We start from the raw sequence: 22,438 nt of genomic DNA, 5'->3' as shown, positions 1-22,438 counted from the left end.
CAAAAATCTCCGTCGAGTTAGCACATGATCTAAGCCAGCCGGACTTCTCGTCATGAACGAGGGGAAAAAATATATTTCCGTTCGTTCAAACATGTCAAACGTTGTATAGCATAAATCATTAGGGCCTTTTTAACCAGAACATGAATAATATTCAAGGTGGACGAATGCATACTCTTTTATAACGTATTGGAACGAGGGTACCCAACATGAACTCGCGCGCCAGGTGTCTAATGGGACATCATCGTTCCATGGCTCTTGTTCGGTCAGATCTCCCTCCAGAAGACTCAAAACACTTTGTAAAGGCTGGTGACATCTAGTGGAAGCAATAGGAAGTGCCAAAATATTCCTAAGCCCCTGTGTTTTTCAATGGGATAGGTTTAAAGTCAATACAACACATCAGGTATCCACTTCCTGTCAGAGAAATGTCTCAGGGTTTTGACCTGCCAAATGAGTTCTGTTATACTCACAGACGCCATTCAAACAGTTTTACAAACTTTAGGGTGTTTTCTATCCATATATAATAAGTATATGCATATTCTAGTTACTGGGTAGGATTAGTAACCAGATTAAATCGGGTACATTTTTTTTATCCAGACGTGCAAATGCTGCCCCCTAGCCCTAACAGGTTAAACATGAAACTATTTGTGAAAAGATGTAATGTGATGTTACCCTTCTAAATGAGAAAATATGGGTTTTCACATAAAGTTAACCAAATCAGGGGCCACGCCTGTAACGGCCATCGTTCAAATGAGACAAAGGTGCAGCGGAGGATGTGTTCATCTTACAAGATTTTAATAACCGAATGAACACTATACAAAAAGAACCAAAAAACAACCAGCAACAGTTCTGTCAGGAACAAACTAAACAGAAAACATTCACCCACAAACCCCAAAGGAAAAACAGGCTGCCTATGTATGACTCTCAATCAGCAACAGCGATCTACAGCTGTTCCTGATTGAGAGCCATACACGGCCGAAACAACGTAACACACCAACATAGAAAAAGAAACCTAGAACGCCCACCCATGTCACACCCTGGCCTAACCAAAAATAGAGAACAAAAAACCCTCTCTATGGCCAGGGCGTTACAGTACCCCCCCCAAAGGTGCGGACTCCGGCCGCAAAACCTGACTCTAAAAGGGAGGGTCCGGGTGGGCCTTCCTACGGCGGCGGCTCTGGTGCGGGACATGGACCCCGCTCCACCCTCGGCTTGGCCCACTTAGGTGGCGCCCCTGGCTGAGCCGGAGGACTGGCGGGTGACCCTGGCTGCGCCCGGCTGGCGGGCGACCCTGGCTGCGCCCGGCTGGCGGGCGACCCTGGCTGCGCCCGGCTGGCGGGCGACCCTGGCGGCTTCGGACAGGCGGGCGACCCTGGCGGCTCCGGACAGGCGGGCGACCCTGGCGGCTCCGGACAGGCGGGCGACCCTGGCGGCTCCGGACTGGCGGCTCCGGACTGGCGGGCGGCTCTGGCGGCTCCGGACTGGCGGGCAGCTCTGGCGGCTCCGGACTGGCGGGCGGCTCTGGCGGCTCTGGCCCAGGATTCACCAGGCTGGGGAGACATGCAGGAGGCCTGGCTCTGGGCGCAGGCACAGGACTCACCAGGCTGGGGAGACCCACTGGAGGCCTGGTCCGAGGAGGCGGTACAGGATAGACCAGGATGTGGAGACCCACTGGAGGCCTGGTCCAAGGAGGAGGCACAGGATAGACCAGGATGGGGAGACCCACTGGAGGCCTGGTCCGAGGAGGAGGCACAGGATAGACCGGGCTGTGGGAGAGCACTGGAGTTCTGGTGTGTAGGCTTGCCACCCCTACTCCAGGCTGAATGTCCACTCTTGCCCGGCACGGGCGGAGCGCAGACATAGGACGAACTGAGCCCTCCCAGCGCCCCGGAGACACAGTGCGCAGAGCCGGCGCAGGATAGCCTGGACCGAAACGGCGCACTGGAGACCAGATGCGCTGAGCTGGCACAATCTGCCCTGGCTCGATGCCCACACTCGCATGGCACTTGCGGGGGGCTGGCCTATAGCGCACCGGGCTATGAGCGCACACTGGAGACACCGTACGCTTCACAGCATAACGCGGTGCCTGACCAGTACCACGCTTCTTCCAGTGAGCACAGGAGTTGGCCCAGAATTCCATCCCCCAATTTTTTTTTTTGAGGCTGCCTCTCATGCCTGTTGCGCTCCCTTGCCTCATACCACCGCCTCTCCGCGTCGATCTCCCACTGCGGGCGGCGATACTCCCCAGCTTGAGCCCATGGTCCTGCCCCGTCCAAAATTTCCTCCCAAGTCCTGGAGTCCATAATACTCCTCTCCTGGTGCTGCTCCTTCCTCCACTGCTTGGTCCGTTGTTGGTGGGTGAATCTGTAACGGCCGTCGTTCAAATGAGACCAAGGTGCAGCGGAGGATGTGTTCATCTTACAAGATTTTATTAACCGAATGAACACTATACAAAAATAACCAAAAAACGACCAGCAACAGTTCTGTCAGGAACAAACTAAACAGAAAACATTCACCCACAAACCCCAAAGGAAAAACAGGCTGCCTATGTATGACTCTCAATCAGCAACAACGATCTACAGCTGTTCCTGTTTGAGAGCCATACACGGCCGAAACAACGTAACACACCAACATAGAAAAAGAAACCAAGAACGCCCACCCATGTCACACCCTGGCCTAACCAAAAATAGAGAACAAAAAACCCTCTCTATGGCCAGGGCGTTACAACGCCCACGTGAGCATAGACATTACGTCGGCGTCATGGACCGTATATATATATATATATATATATATATATACACATGTTTGTATGCTTTTAAATGATATCAATCTCAACCGTTTATCTTTTCCAGTGATGAAAACATGGATCTCTCATGGTATGGTGGGGAATGCAAAATAGGTCAACTTTGAGCACCTTTATTTCTTGAATAGTCTGACATTCAGGTCCAAAAGGTCACATTCTGAGCACTTATACAATGTAAAAATATGTATTGAAGGGTTCGTTCATATCAAAAAGGGTGCTGTCAAAAAGCGATTGAATTCAAATGGATTTACCCTCTTACTAACGGTAGCTGTCAAGTGGACATGGATTACTCTCTGGATACACATAAATGTATTGATTACCCAAGTGAAGCCTACTCTCATTAATAAGAACCATGTTATCCTGCGCCCATAAGGCCATGTGTGGTAAAGCTGGCTGAGGCAGGCAGGCAGCAAGTCTAATCCAGGTGAATCCCAACTACACATGGCTGGGCTGGAGGAGAAGGTGCATATATGGATTTAGCAGAGCTCATTAGCTCCATATCGCATTTGAGGAAAGGTGAGTGTGTAAGCAAGAGGTGATCGAGGCTAACAGACTCAGAACACTGACCTAAAGTGGTTGTAGGGGCTCACTGTCTGGTGTTTATTTATTTACTTTACCCCTTTTTCTCCCCAATTGGTAGCTACAGTCTTGTCCCATCGCTGCAACTCCTGTACGGACTCGGGAGAGGAGATGGTCGAGAGCCATGCGTCCTCTGAAGCACGACCCTGCCAAGCCGCACTACTTCTTGACACACTGCTCGCTTAACCTGGAAGCCAGCCGCACCAATGTGTCGGAGGAAACATCGTATAACTGGCCATTGTGTCAGCATGCATGCGCCCAGCCCGCCACAGGAGTCGCTAGAGCGTGATGGAACGAGGACATCCCGGCCGGCCAAACCCTCCCCTAACCCGGACAACACTGGGACAATTGTGCACCGCCTCATGGGTCTCCCGGTCGCGACCGGCTGCGACACAGCCCGGGATCGAACCCGGGTCTGCGATGCAGTGCCTTAGAACGCTGCGCCACTCGGGAGGCTTGCCTGGTGGTTTTAATTAAAGTCACTTGGGGAGAGTCCTACCTGCCCCCCCAGGCATAAACCAGATTACAATCTGAACTCACCCCTGATGTCCTAAAGAAGTAAAAGGACACCTCTACCTCTTCCCGCTCCAACGCCAGATGACAGCTGTTGGGCGTGCTTTGAGGGGGCTTAAATGAAAAGCTATTGCCATGTAATTAGTCATTAGATAAAGCTACTTAGCCTAAAGCTACATTTTCCTAGAGATTCACCACAAAATGACCACAGTAAGATGAAAGAAAGAGGCCATCAGTAGTCCGCACCATGACTAAATTTACAAACTAACGTGGGAACAAGAGGCACCTATGAGATATCACCAGGAATTCCATGGCATTGGTCAAGCCATAAAATACTTGATACTATGATCAGATACTTTGCAATGCAATCTGAACACTTTTCATATGGGACAAACTGTAGCCTACTAGGCTATAGAGTTAGAGGCTATTCTCATTGACGTACATTTAAGGAAAGGCAGTGCGACGAGATTTCAATTTACATAATATGTACATAAACTTTTCAATTTACATTACATCTTTGCCTTACCTTTCATTGTGTCTGGCAATGTGACATTCTTGCTCTGCAGCTCCAAATGTACCGTAATTATCAGCATCACAGTAGCCACTAAGCTTGCAAATTATTAAACTACATGAGCAACTGCTCTAAAACATTAGCTACACTCTTGAATAATGCAACCAAACCATATTACGCTCTTGAATAATGCAACAATTCACAAGCATATGCAGACAATTAAAGGGTTTATTTTCTCGTTTGTACACGCATTAGCTAAATGTAGCTTGCAAGACAATAGCACTGCTACCTAGCTATGCTAGCAAGTAACGTTAGCATATTGAACGTTTACCCCTCTCATAAAAGTACAGTTTCAGTGTATTAAAGTTACGTTCGAACAAACCAGGCTTAATGCTATCAATATGGAAGTAATTCCATAAGGTAAATGCAAAATTGCCCTATCCCACCTTTGACAAGAGGAATACCAACTCGGGTGCCCACCCAGGAGTGTGAGCTCAGCCCCCCCCTCCTGTACTCCCTGTTCACTGATGACTGGGTGACAACGCACAACTCCAACTCCATCATGAAGTTTGCTGACGACACAACAGTGGTAGGCCTAATAGCCAACAATGACGAGACAGCCTACAGGGAGGAGGTTAGTGCCTTGGCAGAGTGGTGCCAGGGGCTACATCACTGCCTTGCAGGGCAACTCCACCACCCGCAACCGCATGGCTCTCCCAACACATCATCGGGGGCATGCTGCCTCCAGGACATCTACAGCAGCCAGTGTCATAGGACGTCCAAGAAGATTATCAAGGACCTCAGCCACCCGAGCAAAGGCCTGTTCACCATGCTACTATCTAGCAGACGGAGACAGGGCAGGTACATCAAAGAAGGGCCAGAGACACTGAAAAACAGCTTCTATATCCAGGCAATCAGACTGTTGAAAAGCCATCACTAGCCGGATACCACCCGGTACTCTGCCCTGCACCTTAAGAGACTGCTGCCCCGTGTACATATATAGAGACATTAAACACTGAAACCTTTTAGCAATGTTTACCTACTGTTTTACCCACTTTATATGTATATACTGTATTCTAGCCATGTCTCATCCTATATAACTATTGCTGTACACACTTTTTCTATTCATATACTGTCCATACTATCTATACACACCATTTAAATATACATTTATATTCCGGACTCCGACATTGCTCGTTCTGATATTTCATAATCATTATTATAATTTTTTTACTTTTTGGATAATGTGTGTATTGTTATTGTATTGCTAGATATTACTGCACTGTTGGTGCTAGAAACATAAGCATTTCGCTGCGCCTGTGATAAAATCCGCAAATACGAGACAAATAAACTTTCATTTTGATTTGAAAACGGTGATAATTCCCCTGGTGATCAGCGTCTTGCTGCATATTTCTTTCCTGGAGCAGCCAAGTGGGGGAAAAACACAGTTGTGCTTCCGTTTTCTTACAGATACAGCAACATTTTTAGAATGTAAGAGGCTGTTAGTGCAGATTCAGGTGAAAACTCAATAAAACAAGTCTCAAATATAATGAAAATGTCTATACATGTTGTTTCAAAAACATTGCTCTGCTATTAGTATTTGTACTGTATGAATGTTGGCCTTAACGAGACAATTCTGTTCACACTGCCCTGCTTACAGCGGGTCAACTGTTGGATGAGACCTCTAGAAGTAGTGTTAGAGATGTGAGAAATACCAAAGTTTACATGTCTCTTGAGAATCGCTACCTCTCAAAATTCTTCTTAATTCTCATCAATGAGAACAAACCCTTAGTGGCTGTATCTGGAACAAATACTATCAGAGTGAAAGTTGCTTATTGTTTTTCAGATAAAACAGCTGTTTATGGGAAAGTGATTTTTCTCTCTATGTCCACTTCTTGCAACTGCAAGCATGGGACAGCGAGGCCAAGTGCATCAGGTCAGTCTCTGTGTGCAGCAGGGGCTTATTAGTAGCCTATAGAGAGGGAGACTGTGTGTCTGGGACTACAATGGTGGCCTGGCTGGCTCATGGGTGATTGGACTCAGGCCAGACTGGTTTAGTCCTGGGTCACTGCCCTTTTGTCTGCCCAGCCAACTCTCTCACTCCTGGTCCTGGGGGGATATCTCCATACTTAATGGAAAGCGATGGCTTCCTCTCAGCTGAACGCAGTGAAAACGCACATACAGTGCATTCAGAAAGTATTCAGACCCCTTGACTTCTTGCACATTTTGTTATGTTACAGCCTTATTCTGAAATGGATTCAATTGTTTTCCCCCCTCATTAATCTACACACAATATCCCATGATGACAAAGCAAAAACAGGTTTAGACATTTTAACACATTAAAAATAAAAAACTGAAATATCACATTTACATAACTATTCAGACTTTTTACTCAGTACTTTGTTGAAGCACCTTTGGCAGTGATTACAGCCTTGAGTCTTCTTGACGCTACAAGCTTGGCACACCTGTATTTGGGATGTTTCTCCCATTCTTCTCTGCAGATCCTCGAAAGCTCTCCACAGCTATTTCAGGTCTCTCCAGAGATGTCTGATCGGGTTCAAGTCCGGGCTCTGGCTGGGCCGCTCAAGGACATTCAGAGACTTGTCCCAAAGCCATTCCTGCATTGTCTTGGCTGTGTGCTTAGGGTCGTTGTCCTGTTGGAAGGTGAACCTTCACCCCAGTCCTGAGTCCTCTGGATCTCTCTGTACTTTGCGCCATTCATCTTTCCCTCACCTGATTTGTGGAGTGCTGCAGAGATGGTTGTCCTTCTGGTTGGCTCTCCCATCTCCACAGAGGAACTCTGGAGCTCTGTCAGAGTGAACATTGGGTTCTTGGTCAACTCCCTGACCAAGACCCAATTGCTCAGTTTGACCGAGCGGCCAGCTCTAGGAAGAGTCTTGGTGGTTCCAAACTTTTTCAATTTAAGAATGATGGAGGCCACTGTGTTCATGGGGACCTTCAATGCTGCAGAAATGTTTTGGTACCCTTCCCCAGATTTGTGTCTCGACACACTGTCAACTGTGGGACCTGACATAGATAGGTGTCAGCCTTTCCAAATCATGTCCAATCAATTGAATTTACCACAGGTGGGCCCTAATCAAATTGTAGAAACATCTCAAGGATGATAAATGGCAACAGGATACACGTGAGCTCAATTTCGAGTCTCATAGCAAAGGGTCTGAATACTTAGATAAATGTGACTAGTTTCAGGAAACTAGGCATATGTCGCGCGTCACTACATCACAGGAGCACCATTTGAGCGTAATGGCAGAAATGCCTTCTGGAACATGTGAACTTTCATGTGCCTTAATAACAAACTTGTATGCCATTTGTAAATACGAATAAAATGGTTAAATTACGAGCCTAGCTTGTTTAGCCATGGAAAAAGACAGCAACATTACCGCTAGCCATGATTGGCTGAGATAATGAGTGTGCTGGACATGCCGAGAGATTAGTTTGGATTGGTCTCCGATGTAGCGCGCTTCTGTCTATAATATGAGCTGGGCAGTATGTGTAGATAATCCTTTCTTACACGGCTTTTTTGAAAGATGGTACTGCATAAGTTTTGCTCTCCACTTTCTGGAAGACCGAGTTTGGAAATCAATGGAATTAGAGTATGATACGTAAGGAAAGTGAGAGAATTCTGCCGTTTGATTGCAAATATGCAGACAGAGTCGAAAAGAGAACACACAGAAGGCTGTTGTATAAAACACCCATCTCCGGATTACATTTTCAAACTAAGGGCAACCATGGCATCCGTGACAGAGAGGGAGAAGCGTCCATCCATGTATACGGGTAAGAGAGTCTAGCGAGCTACATTCCCAGATATTACACGTTTCTAATTTTGTCAGAAAGTCGTTTTCATTACAAGTTAAAGTGTACTGTTAGCTAGCTAGCTAATGCTAGATGGCTGTCTAGCTAGCTAACGTTACTTGTATGATCTGTTTAGTAATATTATTCTTATCGCAGAGTCATTTGCATTGCTAGTTATAGTCTAATGTTAGCTAGCTAACATTGAACCTAGTTGGTTAGCTACCTGCAGATTCATGCAGGGTAGTAACGTTATGAGTTGGGATTATGGTTCATTGTTTAGCTAGCTAGCTAGCTAGCTACATGTCTAAACAAAAGACTCCACTATGCAAGTAACTATTTCAATAGATTGTTTATGATGTCACTGCGACAACTGTCAATAGACGTAGCTGGTAAATTCGTTCTGGCTATCTACTCCGATTTCAGAGCACTCAAGTCTGAGTGTGCCAGAGCGCAGAACATCTGACACATTTACAAACGCTCAACACCGGTTGAATATGGCCTGTGTCAGTAAACGTTGGCAAAAAAGCGTAATTAGGGGGCCTCCCGAGTGGCGCAGTGTTCTAAGGCTGTGCCACTAGAGATTCTGGGTTTGAGTCCAGGCTCTGTCGCGACCGGGAGAGCCATGAGGCGGTGCACAATTGGCCCAGTATCGTCCGGGTTAGGGGAGGGTTTGGCCGGCAGGGATGTCCTTGTCCCATCGCGCACGAGTGACTCCTGTGGTGGGCCGGGCACAGTGCACACTGACACGGTCGCCAGGTGTACGGTGTTTCATCTGACACATTGTGTCAAGAAGCAGTGTTCAAAGCAGAATGACTTTCCCATTGTTCCTCAACTGTAGTGCATGACATATCATTTTCTAGCTCTGAGTCTCTACTTCTATCCAATGTAAAAAACACAATTTCAAATTTTGCTGAATAAAACCGAATCGAGCCGGTCGGTCACAAATATGGTATTTCTGTTTAAAAGAAATTATAAATCTGCAAACATTTCTAAAAACCTGTTTTTGCTTTGTCATTATGGGGTATTGTGTGTAGATTGATGAGCGGAAAAAAACATTTAACCAAGGACGTAACAAAATGTGGAAAAAGTCAAGGGGTCTGAATACTTTCCGAATGCACTGTACATAGATTACAATTAATTCCCATGATGTAATAAGAGTGTGTCATATGTTCTCTAGGAGAAACAAGGAGAGGTGTCTGAGGTCAGCCTGTCCATCTTTGTTTCCACATGTCAGAAAACAGAGAGTGCTATTACTGAACCAACCAGCACCACATCTGATCCCTTCCCCTAACCTTGGACCCGGTCTTACCTGAGAGGCAGAAGGAAGCCGTAGCGGATCACCACCCCCAGCCCCCACAGGACAGTCAGCCTCAGACTGATGTGCTGGAAGTTGTAGTTGCTACGGGTCAGCAGGTTCCATGACTCCAGCTCCTCAGCAGAAAACCTCTTGGTCACCTCGTCGTCCATGATGCTCTCAACTCCTTGCCGGCAGAAGTAGAAGATGTCGGACATCTCAAACTCGGAGGCATGGTCCAGGTCCCGGTTACTGCCACTGCGCCGGATCTCCTTGATCTCCTCCTCCAGGGAGGTGGGCTCCTTGGCGATGATGGCTGCAATGCACCCGGGAGACATGGGAAATGGTTAACCACTACCAATTTACCCATCAGACACACTCATTAACAACAACACAAAACACACTCATACACAGAGCCCGTCACTCACCATTAGAGTAAGGCTTGTACAAGAGATGGTTGTTGTCCTTGGCTCCTCTTTCAATCCTATGCGTGGCCCACTACAAGCAGAGTCATTTAAAGTAGACTGATGTTAGCTTACATTTTGTAGAGAAAAAAACCTTCTGGCTCATTCAGACAATAATCAAATTCGAAACAATAGACTGACCAAATAAAATGTCATAAAATGACTAACAGCTTCATGCCTTATTACAGAAATGATACGGCGGTTTGACAGATTAGATAATAAAATGACAGCTAGGCCTGTTTTGATATGTCCACTGTCTTTTATCCACAACACTTGAGTTCATAAAGACTTGCAATCAATTTCAGACATGATCTCAACAAGTGCCATTTTCAATAGGCCGATATTTCAGAAACTAAAACAGTAGAACATCAAATCTGTTAACGCTACTATGGTGATAAGGTATTGATATTAGTTGGTGTTACAATTCCAGGGCAGACAGATATTGTGAGGGGAGTCTGTCCCCACAGAACAGTAGAATGATTAGATTGTAATATTTTATTTTCCATTTTTAAACACATTCACATAGTAGTTGTTTGTTTTATGTAGGCCTAAAAGAACAGTCACCTAAGCTGAATGCACTGCAGATGTGAAAACTGTATCTGTATGTGCACACCGAGACACAAACTCATCTAGTAAGAGGCTGGAGAAGCACAGAGTGTTCCCCATGCCTTAGCAATAACAGGCAGAACAGGAAGGATGAAGTGGGAGGGGATCTGCTGTTCTCAACCTTCACTCAACCCCAGGCACAAGTTCACAAAACACATTACATCTTTATAAGATCCTGATGTTCACAAAGACAGACAACAGAGCAGAATTCTGCTGCCAGAACATTCCAATCTGCTCAAGCATCCATCTTATACATCCATGATACTCCAATACAGTTCTGAGAGCCAAATGGAAGTAGCTCAGGGCACCTAGCTAACAAAAATGCTAAGAAGGTGTTCACATTCTAAAAGGCTTTACCAGGCAACTGGCCTTACCAGTAGTTGAGGTTCATCTGATCAACTGCTGCACAACATTCCTCTGACAGAACTGGACATTTACTAGACTGACCACCTGTGGAGAAGATCACTTCAACAGAGGTAGAGGCAAAGCATCTTTGCTACTATGTGGTGCAAGGCCAATGTCAACAGCGCTACAGACGGACACTTTTCTCTTTAGAAACTGAAATTGACCGTTACGCCTTTTGAAAGAACACTGCTCACCGAGGGGAGATTTTACAGTTGAGTACAACAAAATCCTAGCTGACATCAAAATACCATGACATGTGAATCATAAGACTAAAGGGCAGCTTATAGGGACACCAATGTGTTTGTTTGGGTGTAGGCTAGTAAAGGAGAATAGCAATCCTGTTGAGTCAGTAAACCGGAATAAGGAAAAGCAAGGCCAACACATCAATTACGGCAGAGGGGTGTGGTAGCACATGATTATGATCATGCAAAAACATTGCTGGTGTTTGATACCTCTACATACTCACTGCATAGGCTAGATTGAGTTCCAAGCTCCCTTGTCCATTCTCTACTCTGCAGTTGATGTAATCTTGCTGAACAGAAAGTGCTATGTCATCAGTCTGGTATAAAAGAGAGCCAGGTATATCTTTGCAGGATTACCCTTCTCTGCATGAGATCTGGTATACTAAGCCTGGAGAGAAAGTTCCTGTCCATACCCTAGATCAGAGATCATCAATTAGATTCAGCCGCGGGACGATTTTCTTCTGGAGCGGATGGTCGGGGGGCCGGAACTTAATTATAAATCATTTGTAGACTACAAATTGACCGCAAGAAGCCCAAACATATATAATATTTTCAAACCTTGCTTACATTTGTATATGATCATGTGTCTCTCTATTACGAGTGGGAATACTTGGGAACAGATTTCTTAAATTAAAATCATTTGGAGCTGATTTCCTGGTGTTTTACAGTCCTTTATGTCCCCCAAAAAGAATAATAATAAAATAAATGTTTTTTTGGGAGGGGCCAAATAAAACCACCTGCTGGCTGCCAGTTGGAGACCCTGCCCTGGATAGCAAGACGATTCCCAGAGCCCAGCTCACACATAGGCTGCTACATGCACATATACTGGTTATGAGGTTACATTCTTGACTCAAGTTACCAGCAGCACAGGATGTGATTTCCACATGTTGGAGACTTTAATCATTGAAGCAATACCAAGGTCTTGTATTTGCAGAAACCAAGTGAAAAATAACCTGTCATACAATCACCTAGTTTCCAACAATCTGTCATTTTAACCCTTTACTTCTACCATAAAAATGCTGGTTGACTAGACTAGGCACTACTGCGAGCTGAAAAGCTCTCATATATCAAGCCCCTGCCATCTCCCTCCGGACCATTTATTTTTGGCACTAGAATTCTCTCTCAAAGGGGTTCGCTGGAAACTGCTGACAGGCTTACTATCGACACTTAAGAAAGGAAGAAAGAGGGTGATAACCTTCTCTGGTTTCAGCTCTAGTTCAGTTTTAGCAAGGGCTCACTAGTGAGATGTGACCAGGCAGCTAGGCTCCCACCAACCATTGAAACTTCAGATTCATCATATTGAGAGACGCTTTTTAACCCATCCGTAGGCTAAACAAGGCCAAAATGGTTGGTCAAGTAGGGTCAGAAGCATAGATCCTACAAAGTAAACTTCATGCCTAAGGGTCTATTTTCATTGACAAGAATTAAGAATAATTTCTTGAGATTCTCGAGAGGTATCGATTGTCGAGAGACATTACTGCAATGTTAACTTGCGTATTTCTCACATCTCGAACGCTACCTCTGGAGGTTGCACACAACCCTCGCCCGACAGTTGCCCCCCTCTAAGCAGGGCAGTGTAAACAGATTTGTTTCGTTGAGCCCAACATTCATACGTAATTTGTTTTAAGGTCATTTTAATAAGCTGAAACTATACTTTTATATTCGTATGAGAGGTGTAAACATTCATGTTTGATATGCTAACGTTACTTGCTAGAATGTTTAGCTAGCTGTGTTATTGTCTTGCAAGCTACATTTAGCTAATGCGTGTACAAATAAATCATCTGCAAGAGTTCGAAGCAGTGGGTGATGAAAAAAGTGTACGAGAGGATTGTCCACCTGGCTGTGGAGCGCAGAAAGGACAAGTCTGTTGTCTACAAGAAGCCAGAGTCACTACCCCCAAAACCCAACATCTCTGCCAACATCGCCACAGTGCCAAAGCCAGCTGCCATTATTACCAAACACACAAATAAATTCACCAGCTGAAGAACATTCTGGAACCTGCCTTGAACATTCAACCAACACAACATCCATATTCAGTTACACTGACGTTGTAGTATAATATAGAATTCCTAGTTATGCTCACAACTGCATTGTGGTATAGATATTGCTAGCTGTTGTACATACTGTATGTATATAACAGTGTTTTTTATCATATTTTTCCACGTGTACTGCCCACCAGAGCCTGGACTTGAACCCGATCGAACATCTAGAATGTCTCGCCTGATCCCGCCTGCCTTCTGCTTTTGTGGACATTTATTCCCATTGTTAGAGTGGTCAGTATATTGTCAGCATATAGATAATCTTTGATCACCATCACTAGCTAAACATTATCTAGGTAGCTAACTTGATTATTCTTAGATGTACTGCTAAAGTTAAAAATACCTGGATTGATGTAAACATGGGCTAGAGAAAGTTTCCTTTGACCATATTTTTTCTCCAGTCTCAGCACTATTGAGATTGACATAAGAATTTAAAACTGGTAAATCCATTTGAATTCAATCACTTGTTGACTGTATGCCTTTAACGTCAATTATCAGATTCACATATGTTGTAGCTTAGACCTTACATGTTCTAAGGTTTTTGTGTTGTGCCCGCCATAGGTTGAGACAAAACATGCTCTTGAATAGGTCGATATCAAAAAAACTTCACAATACGGTGCAGAGCGTTCAATTTGGCTGCTGGGGGGGCAAGGAGACCCCCAGCTCCGCTAAAACCATTGACAACAACGTGCCATTTTCAAGGGATTGTTAAATATTATAAATATTTGGTTTTTAATATCATCACCTCTTTAAGAGGATAGTCAGAACGATTAGTCAACATTAAGTTCTATCAGAGTTATACAAATAACATTTTATTGGCCACATACACATTTTTAGCAGATGTTATTGCGGTTGTAGGGAAATTCTTGTACAGCAAGTAACTGCCTGCTTTTCATGATCAGTAAACATCAATGTATTTTCAGATACATGAGGCTGGGTATCCTATCCATTTGGCATGTAGCTAGCCAGCTAAGCAAACAACATGTGTCATTTAGCTTACTTAGTCAGAGATTAGGCTTTTGGAAAGAGCTTGACATCGGCGAGTCCTCGTCCTGGTAAAGTTGTCAGTCGGACTATAGTCATCACCACTGTAGATGGCAAGCAAATCAAACAATATTTGGATACAAAACTATAATATTAAAACTATAATGTAATATGTACAGAGGGATCTGTTAACAGGATTGCATTAACAAAAAGTAAACAAATGTTTGCATTTCAGAAAAACAAGATTTGTTGCAGTTTTACAGCTAATTTTCTGCAATTATACACATTTTGCCATGACTTATGCCATGTTATTGATATCTGAGTGAGAGTAACTAACTGTTTTTTATGGTTCGGGATAGGCCCCTTAGTTCCAGTGAAGGGAAATCTTAACGCTACAGCATACAATGATATTCTAGACGATTCTCTGCTTCCAACTTTGTGGCAAGTTTGGGGAAGGCTCTTTCCTGTTTCAACATGAAAATGCCCCCGTGCACAAAGCGAGGTCCATACCCAAATGATTTGTCGAGATCGGTGTGGAAGAACTTGACTGGCTTGTACAGAGCCCTTACCTCAACCCCATCGAACACCTATGGGATGAATTGGAAGGCTGACTGCGAGCCAGACCTAATCGCCAAACATCAGTGCCCGACCTCACTAATGCTCTTGTGGCTGAATGGAAGCAAGACCCAGCAGCAATGTTCCTAAATCTAGTGGAAAGCCTTCCCAGAAGAGTGGAGGCTGTTATAGTACTCCATATTAATGCCCATGATTTTGGACTGAGATGTTCGATGAGCAGGTGTCCATATATTTCTGGCCATGTAGTGTACGTTTCGAAATTGCACATTGTTTATTTTACTATTCTAACTCTCAACAGTAATTTGAGACCCAGACTGAGTTCCTAAATAAAATAGTTTTTGTAGGCTATCCTCACGTATCAGAAATAACTTGTTTACTGATCATAAAAATAATGCAGTTACTTGCTGTGGGCTATAACTCTGATAGAGCTAAATGTGCGCAATTGTTTTGCATGAAATAATCGGAAATTTGTAGGTCTGACTAAGCTCCTCGAGGTGATGATATTACAACCAAATAGTTAACATTTATTTAACAATCCCTTGAAAACGGCATGCAGTTGTCAATCGTTTTAGCGGAACGTGGGGGTCTCCTTGCCACCCTGCAGGCAAACTGAATGTTCTGCACCTTATTGTGACGTTTTATTGATAACGACCTATACAGGGTGGATGTCATTACAATCATAGAAATATAATGTATAAAATGAACCTTTCCTTCAGACCACAGCAATTAAGCTGGTACATCATTGAAATGTAAATTGAATTGACTACCACAAAGATGGCTGCCATTCCACCCACCGTCAAATGTCAACTTTTGACATGACCATTTTTTCTATTATCTATAGTTCAATACGTTTCCTAAGGAGCATTGACAGCATAATTTTAACAACATATATTCCCATTCAAGTCAACATTCTCTGATGTGTGGACCTCTAACCATCTTAGTGGTACCATTTGAAAGTTGAACTTTCAATTGAATTCCATTTTAGTACATTTATCAGCCAAAACATGACACCCACCCTGTATTCAAGAGCATGTTGTGTCGAAAGAAATGGTTGGCACAACAGAAAAACAGATTATGTAAAATAGGGTCTAAACTATAACATATGTGAATATGAATTTGAGTTTACACGTTTATTTTTGCACCATTTTTATTTAAAACTTTTTTTTAAAGAAATTATAAAGTAGTTTGACAACCCTGTTCATAAGATTTTAATTTATATAAATCTCAACCGTTTATATTTCCCAGTGATTTAGACATGTCTCATGGTAAACTTTGAGCATCTTTATCTCTCAAATGTTTTGGCATTCAGGTCCAGAAAGTCACTTTCTGAACACTTATACAATGGGGAAATATGTATGGAAGGTTTCGTACAAATCAAAATGGGTGCTGTCGAAAACGGACGGAATTCAAATGGATTTACCCAAAACCTATATTGACAAGCATGACATTGTTGAGTCATTGATTTCAGTGAGACTGCTAACTTTATTCTTGTGTGCTATTACACACTCATTATATACAGTGTACACCACATGTTCTGCCTCAGCCTCCCTGTGACAACATAAGGGTTTGGCAAGACTTCATGGGAAGGAAATGAAGCACAGTGAAAATACAAACCTGAAATTAACTCACACAATGGAGCTTTGATGTAGGAGGTGAGGGATTGGAGGTGGGGAGGAAGCGCATGACCTACACAAAACTGCATTCCCATTCCTAAGCCCCAGTTTAGGTCAAGTGCACGTTCACACAGGAAACTGCCACATCACTGCACGGTGAGCATAATCCATGCACTCCACTCAAGTCTACTTTAGTCATAAATGTTGTGTGAAATGTATATGCCTAGCATCCATTAGTGATCATTCATATTAATCATACATGTGCAAATGTCAGATGTGATGTCCTCTCTGACCACAAACTGATAACATCAACGAACCCCTGCAAACAGTCAAGTGGTTCACACTCACCTCAAAGATCTTCAGTAGTGTTTTCATGTAGAGCTGTCGAATGCCAAAGGACACTCCAAAGATGGCAGGCACGATGATGAAGACCAGCAGTAGGGTGAACCACACCGTGAAGGAGATGCCCAGGAGAATGCACAGCAGGTTATCAAAGGGGTTGAAGTCTAAGAACAGGCCCATCTTGAGGCTTTAGGGGGAAATGTGGGGATCCTACTACACAGAATATAAAGGCTACCCAACAGCAGGAGAGGACAGTGCCTCACTTGTTAGCCTTTTAGGACCTTGGTCTCAGTTCTCAGCCAGAACAGGGCCTTCATTAAGACGTCTGAGGGACCAGACTCCTCCTCCAACTGGCCAGTGAATCCATGGCTGTAGAGGACAGCATCTTGCTACTGCCTCTCCCAGCTTTATAAATATGTTACAGCAACTGGGCCTTCCAGTCAAGTTATTTTCTTTAGCTTCCTATCATTCAAACTTATTGTGGTGCATTGGTCGACAATGAAAAACTGAGAAGAACTCAACAAAAAAGAATAATTCCATCCTGCACTACTCTAAAAAAATTATCAATTTGTTTAAAATGTGTCAACAATAGAACAAAAGCCTTTGCTTTTGGAGCCTGAAAGGGATTGAGAATATTGTGTTGAAATGATCCAAAAGTAGCAAGTCTCTTCAGTTGAGAATCCCATGCACCTGTAAGAAATGTAAACAAAAACAGAAGGTTAGTCTACTCTGTTAGTTAACAAAGGCAAAGGACTCTGGTTACAACCATTGAAAACTCCCAGGTGTCCCAAAGGTATTAGGCCTTCAACTCAACTCTGCACCTCAAAGCCAGTTCCATTTCATCGTTCCCCTCTAATCAGTGACTGATTTAGACCTGGGACACCAGGTGTGTGCAATTAATTATTAGGTAGAACAGAAAACCAGCAGGCTCCGGACCTCGTAGGGTAAAAGTTGAATACCCCTGGCCTAGGGTTAGGTGGTATACCGCATTTTACGGTAAACCGGTATTGATGCACAGAACGGTTTGGGGTTTTACTTTACCTTCTATAACGGTATTTGAATGTTTGGATTGTTAAATGTGATACGCCGTGTGTAACGTCTGTTTTTATAGTTTACTCTGCTACCTGAGTTATCTCTCTCCGCTCTCCCTCTTCATGCTGGTTTCCACACAGACCAAGCCGCGCCCCGTCACTCAAGGAGCGCATTTGTTGTTGCTTGACCATGAGACACTTGCATTCAGTCTGCATGGTCAATGCAGCACAAGCAACAATGTTGATGACAATGATGCTGTTTTCACTTCTTCTGCTTCTTAAAACAGTACATTCGGAAAGTATTCAGTCCCATTGACCTTTTTCAACATTTTGTTACGTTACAGCATTATTCTAAAATTGATTAAATGATCTGTTTTCCTCATCAATCTACACACAATACCCCACAATGACAAAGCAAAAAGTATTTTAGAAATTTTTGCAAATGTCAATTTTTGCACTGTCAACCACGCCCCCTGACTTTGAGAATCTCCGACTCGACATGCATCAAGCACACCCATCTCATTATTGGTGGTGAGATAATGTATCTTATGTCTGACTGATTTGCAATGGACTGTCATCGCCCCACATTAAAAGTATGTGATGGTGAGTTGAGAAGACCAATCAGAAATATGGTTAGAATGTTTTTCAATTGACTTCCATAGCCCCAAATAAAAAAAAAGTTAACATTGGCTGATAATTAGGCTACATAATTTTTTTCACATAGTTGGGGGTCGCAAGAACTTTCGGATATCAAAATGGGATCGTGAGCCAAAAACGTTTGGGAACCCCTGCTGTACAGGCTTTTATCTTTTCATTCTGTCATTTAGGTCAGTATTGTGGAGTAACTATCCGCAGTTCTCTTATCATAGCCATTCAACTCTGTAAATGTTTTAAAGTCACCATTGACCTCATGGTGAAAACCCTGAGCGCTTTCCATCCTCTCCAGCAACTGTTAGGAAGGACCCCTGTTTCTTTGTAGTGACTGGGTGTATTGATACACCATCCAAAGTATAATTAATAACTTCAGCATGCTCAAAAGGATAGTCAATGTGTATTTGTTTTTGACCCATCTACCAATAGGTGGTCTTATTTGTGAGGCCTTGGAAAACCTCCCTGATCTTTGTGGTTTTATCTGTGTTTGAAATTCACTGCTCGACTGCGGGACCTTACAGATAATTGTATGTGTGGGCTAGAGAGATGAGGTAGTCATTCAAAAAGCATGTTAAACACTATTATTGCACACAGAGTGAGTCCATCCAACATACACTACATGACCAAAAGTATGTGGACACCTGGTCATCGAACATCTCATTCCAAAATCATGGTCATTAATATGGAGTTGGTCCCCCTTTAGCTTTCTTACATGGCACATATTGCACTTTTACTTTCTTCTCCAACACTTTGTTTTTGCATTATTTAAACCAAATTGAACGTTTCATTATTTATTTGAGGCTAAATTGATTTTATTGATGTATTATATTAAGTTAAAATAAGTGTTCATTCAGTATTGTTGTAATTGTCATTATTACAAAGAAATTTTAAAAAATTAAATCGGCCGATTAATCGGTAGCGGCTTATTTTGTCCGCCAATAATCTGTATCGGCATTGAAAAATCATAATCGGTCGACCTCTAATTCAGCCACAAGAGCATTAGTGAGGTCGGGCACTGATGTTGGGCGATTAGGCCTGGCTCGCAGTCGGCGTCCCAAATCATCCCAAAGATGTTTGATGGGGTTGAGGTCAGGGCTCTGTGCAGGCCAGTCAAGTTCTTCCACACCGATCTCGACAAATCATTTCTGTATGGAACTCACTTTGTGCACTGGGGCATTGTCATGCTGAAACAGAAAAGAGCCTTCACCAAACTGTTGCCACAAAGTTGGACGCACAGAATCGTATAGAATGTCATTGTATGCTGTAGCATTAAGATTTCCCTTCACTGGAACTAAAGGGCCTAGCCTGAACAATGAAAAACAGCCCCAGACCATTATTCCTCCTCCACCAAACTTTACAGTTGGCACTATGCATTGGAGCAGGTAGCGTTCTCCTGGCATCCACCAAACCCAGATTCATCTGTCAGACTGCTAGATGGTGAAGCGTGATTCATCACTCCAGAGAACGCGTTTCCACTGCTCCAGAGTCCAATGGCGGCAAGTTTTACACCACTCCGGCTGATGCTTGTTATTGCACATGGTGATTTTAGGCTTGTGTGCGGCTGCTTGGCCATGGAAACCCATTTCATGATGCTCCCGACGAAGTTCTTGATGTTGCTTCCAAAGGCAGTTTGGAACACAGTAGTGAGTGTTGCAACCGAGGACAGACTATTTTTACGTGCTATGCACTTCAATACTCGGCGGTCCATTCTGTGAGCTTGTGTGGCTTACCACTTCGCAGCTGTGCCGTTGTTGCTCCTAGACGTTTCCACGTCACAATAACAGCACTTGCGGTGCCACGTTGAAAGTCACTGAGCTCTTCAGTAAGGGCATTCTACTGCCAATGTTTGTCTATGGAGATTGCATGGATGTGTGCTCAATTTTATACACCTGTCAGCAACAGGTGTGGCTGAAATAGCCGAATCCACATACTTTTGAATATATAGTGTATTATATGAATTGTTAAGCAGATTTGTTATCCTGAACATATTTAGGCTTGCCATAAACAAAGGGGTTGAATACTTATTGACTCAAGACATTTCAGCTTAATTTGTACAAATTTCGAAAAACAAAATTACACCACATTATTGGGTATCGTGTGTAGTGCCCTACAAATGCAAAATGCAGTAACTTAGTGTGAATACTTTCTGAAGGCGCTCTATCTATCTATATGGTTTGGTTCTGCACCTAGGTAAAATGTGTTTTATATTGTATATTTGGTTATCTCCTCATTGACTATTGAACCAAGCATTCCATAACAATGAAAATACTATATTTTAAATCAGGCCAGGATGGAGAACTATTTACACTTAAAAATATATATATAATACTAAAAACTGCCATATGTACATCTTTGGGCAACATGACCAAATTCACATAGAAATGTGTTGTAGATCAGTCACTCATTGAAAGCAAGCATAAGTGATAGATCTGTTCTATGTTTGCTATTCTATGCTTCCTGTTCTTAAGTTTTGTTTTTGCGTCTTCTACTTCCAGTTTTGTACACTAGATTCAAACAGCTGAAAATAAAATATTTTTGTTAATGGAAAATATATTTCACAGTGGTTTAAATGGTACAGTGATTATCTACACTATACTTGCTTGTTTCGTCACAAACTGAAATTAGGCAAACTATTAGAATTCTAGCAACCAGGTAATAGCGGAGCGATTTCTGCATAGTGCACCTTTAATAAAGTTTGAAATCCGATTATTTATTTTTTGGGACATTTAAAAAAAAATGTTGATTGTTCTCCATCCTCCCCCGATTCCGAATATAAAATGTTCATTGTCATGCATGGTTCAATAGCTGTCGAAGAGAGAGTACCGAATATCCAAATATAAAACACATTTTACCTCGGTGCCTAACCGAACCATATACCTATGCTCTCTAAAAGTTTACTTTCCTGTGGGTATTGTTTGAAATTTCGGACAAACCGCACAGACAACCGATGTAGTAAGTTTAAATGTAATTGTATTTAACGTTATGGCTTGTATGAATATTTACACGATTATACAGGTATTCGTTTCAGGCTGTAATTACATACCAATTAATTGTGTATTACACAGCCAGATCAAATCAGACTAACGTACAGCTAACCAGCCGTTTCTGGTGTTATAGCTAGCCAGGAAAGCTCGATAGCTAGCTAGGCTGGCTATTTACAGTATAATTACATTATTTTGAGTGTAGAAATAGAGGGGGCTTGCTATGTACCGTATGATAATCGATAAAATGATGCAGGTACATTTAACAAAAAATTATTAGTAACAGATTTGACAGAGTTGCTAGCTACAGTAATGTGTCACGATTCATGCATCCCCATATATCAACATCACACTACTAGCTGGCAAGCTAACTAGCTAGGCTAGTATTAAAACTGTCGGGTTTGAGTGCTAGCTAGCTAACGTTAGCTTTCTATCATGGAAGACGACGACACAATACGAACAATTAACTGAATCGTGTTTAGTTACATGAATGTACTCACTGGTACCCAAGGTTGTCCGATCAGCAACGATGTTAGCCGTATTTGTATCGGGCTTTGTGTCGGACCTCCACCCGGTGACTATCGGATAGTTGCGTGGATGCAACGTGATGAAATAATTTCTGGATGAACTATGATGCTGCGCATCAGATGTTCCTGTGATAATCTCGTTGGTTTTGGTGTCTCGTGTTTATCAGAAAGAACAAAAACACCCTCCCTCCTTGTCTCTAAACTGACATCTGGTGGTGGGACGTGGAAACACTGAAGCATGGCAGAGTACTGACCACAAAATACAAATTTGCAATGCGTAACGGTAGGTCCAATATTGAGGGCAATCATACATCTAATTTAGTTAGTTAAAGCAATCCACACTAGACTCAATATAAATCGTAATCTCACATCATGATTTCCAGTTGAAAATATACTGCTCAAAAAAATAAAGGGAACACTTAAACAACACATCCTAGATCTGAATGAAAGAAATAATCTTATTAAAT

General features: G+C 43.0%; 1 protein-coding gene across 1 annotated transcript in view; it reads right to left on the bottom strand.

The window, feature by feature from the left end:
• The window catches only part of LOC106585610 (glycerol-3-phosphate acyltransferase 4), a 43,977-nt gene extending 21,797 nt beyond the window's left edge, over positions 1-22,180 (bottom strand). Inside the window, exons 1-4 of the mRNA XM_014172018.2 lie at positions 21,945-22,180; positions 16,788-17,471; positions 9,939-10,008; positions 9,526-9,826 (exon numbers count right to left, since the gene is read on the bottom strand). Of these exons, the coding sequence (XP_014027493.1) occupies positions 9,526-9,826; positions 9,939-10,008; positions 16,788-16,961 (545 nt within the window). The 5' untranslated portion in view covers positions 16,962-17,471; positions 21,945-22,180. The remainder of the gene's footprint in view (positions 1-9,525; positions 9,827-9,938; positions 10,009-16,787; positions 17,472-21,944) is intronic.
• Positions 22,181-22,438: the final 258 nt, after the last annotated feature.

The sequence above is a fragment of the Salmo salar genome, chromosome ssa24, assembly GCF_905237065.1.
Source record: "Salmo salar chromosome ssa24, Ssal_v3.1, whole genome shotgun sequence".
Taxonomy (NCBI): Eukaryota; Metazoa; Chordata; class Actinopteri; order Salmoniformes; family Salmonidae; genus Salmo; species Salmo salar.
Note: the sequence above shows the minus strand (reverse complement) of the source record. Positions and strands in the feature narration are given on the sequence as shown.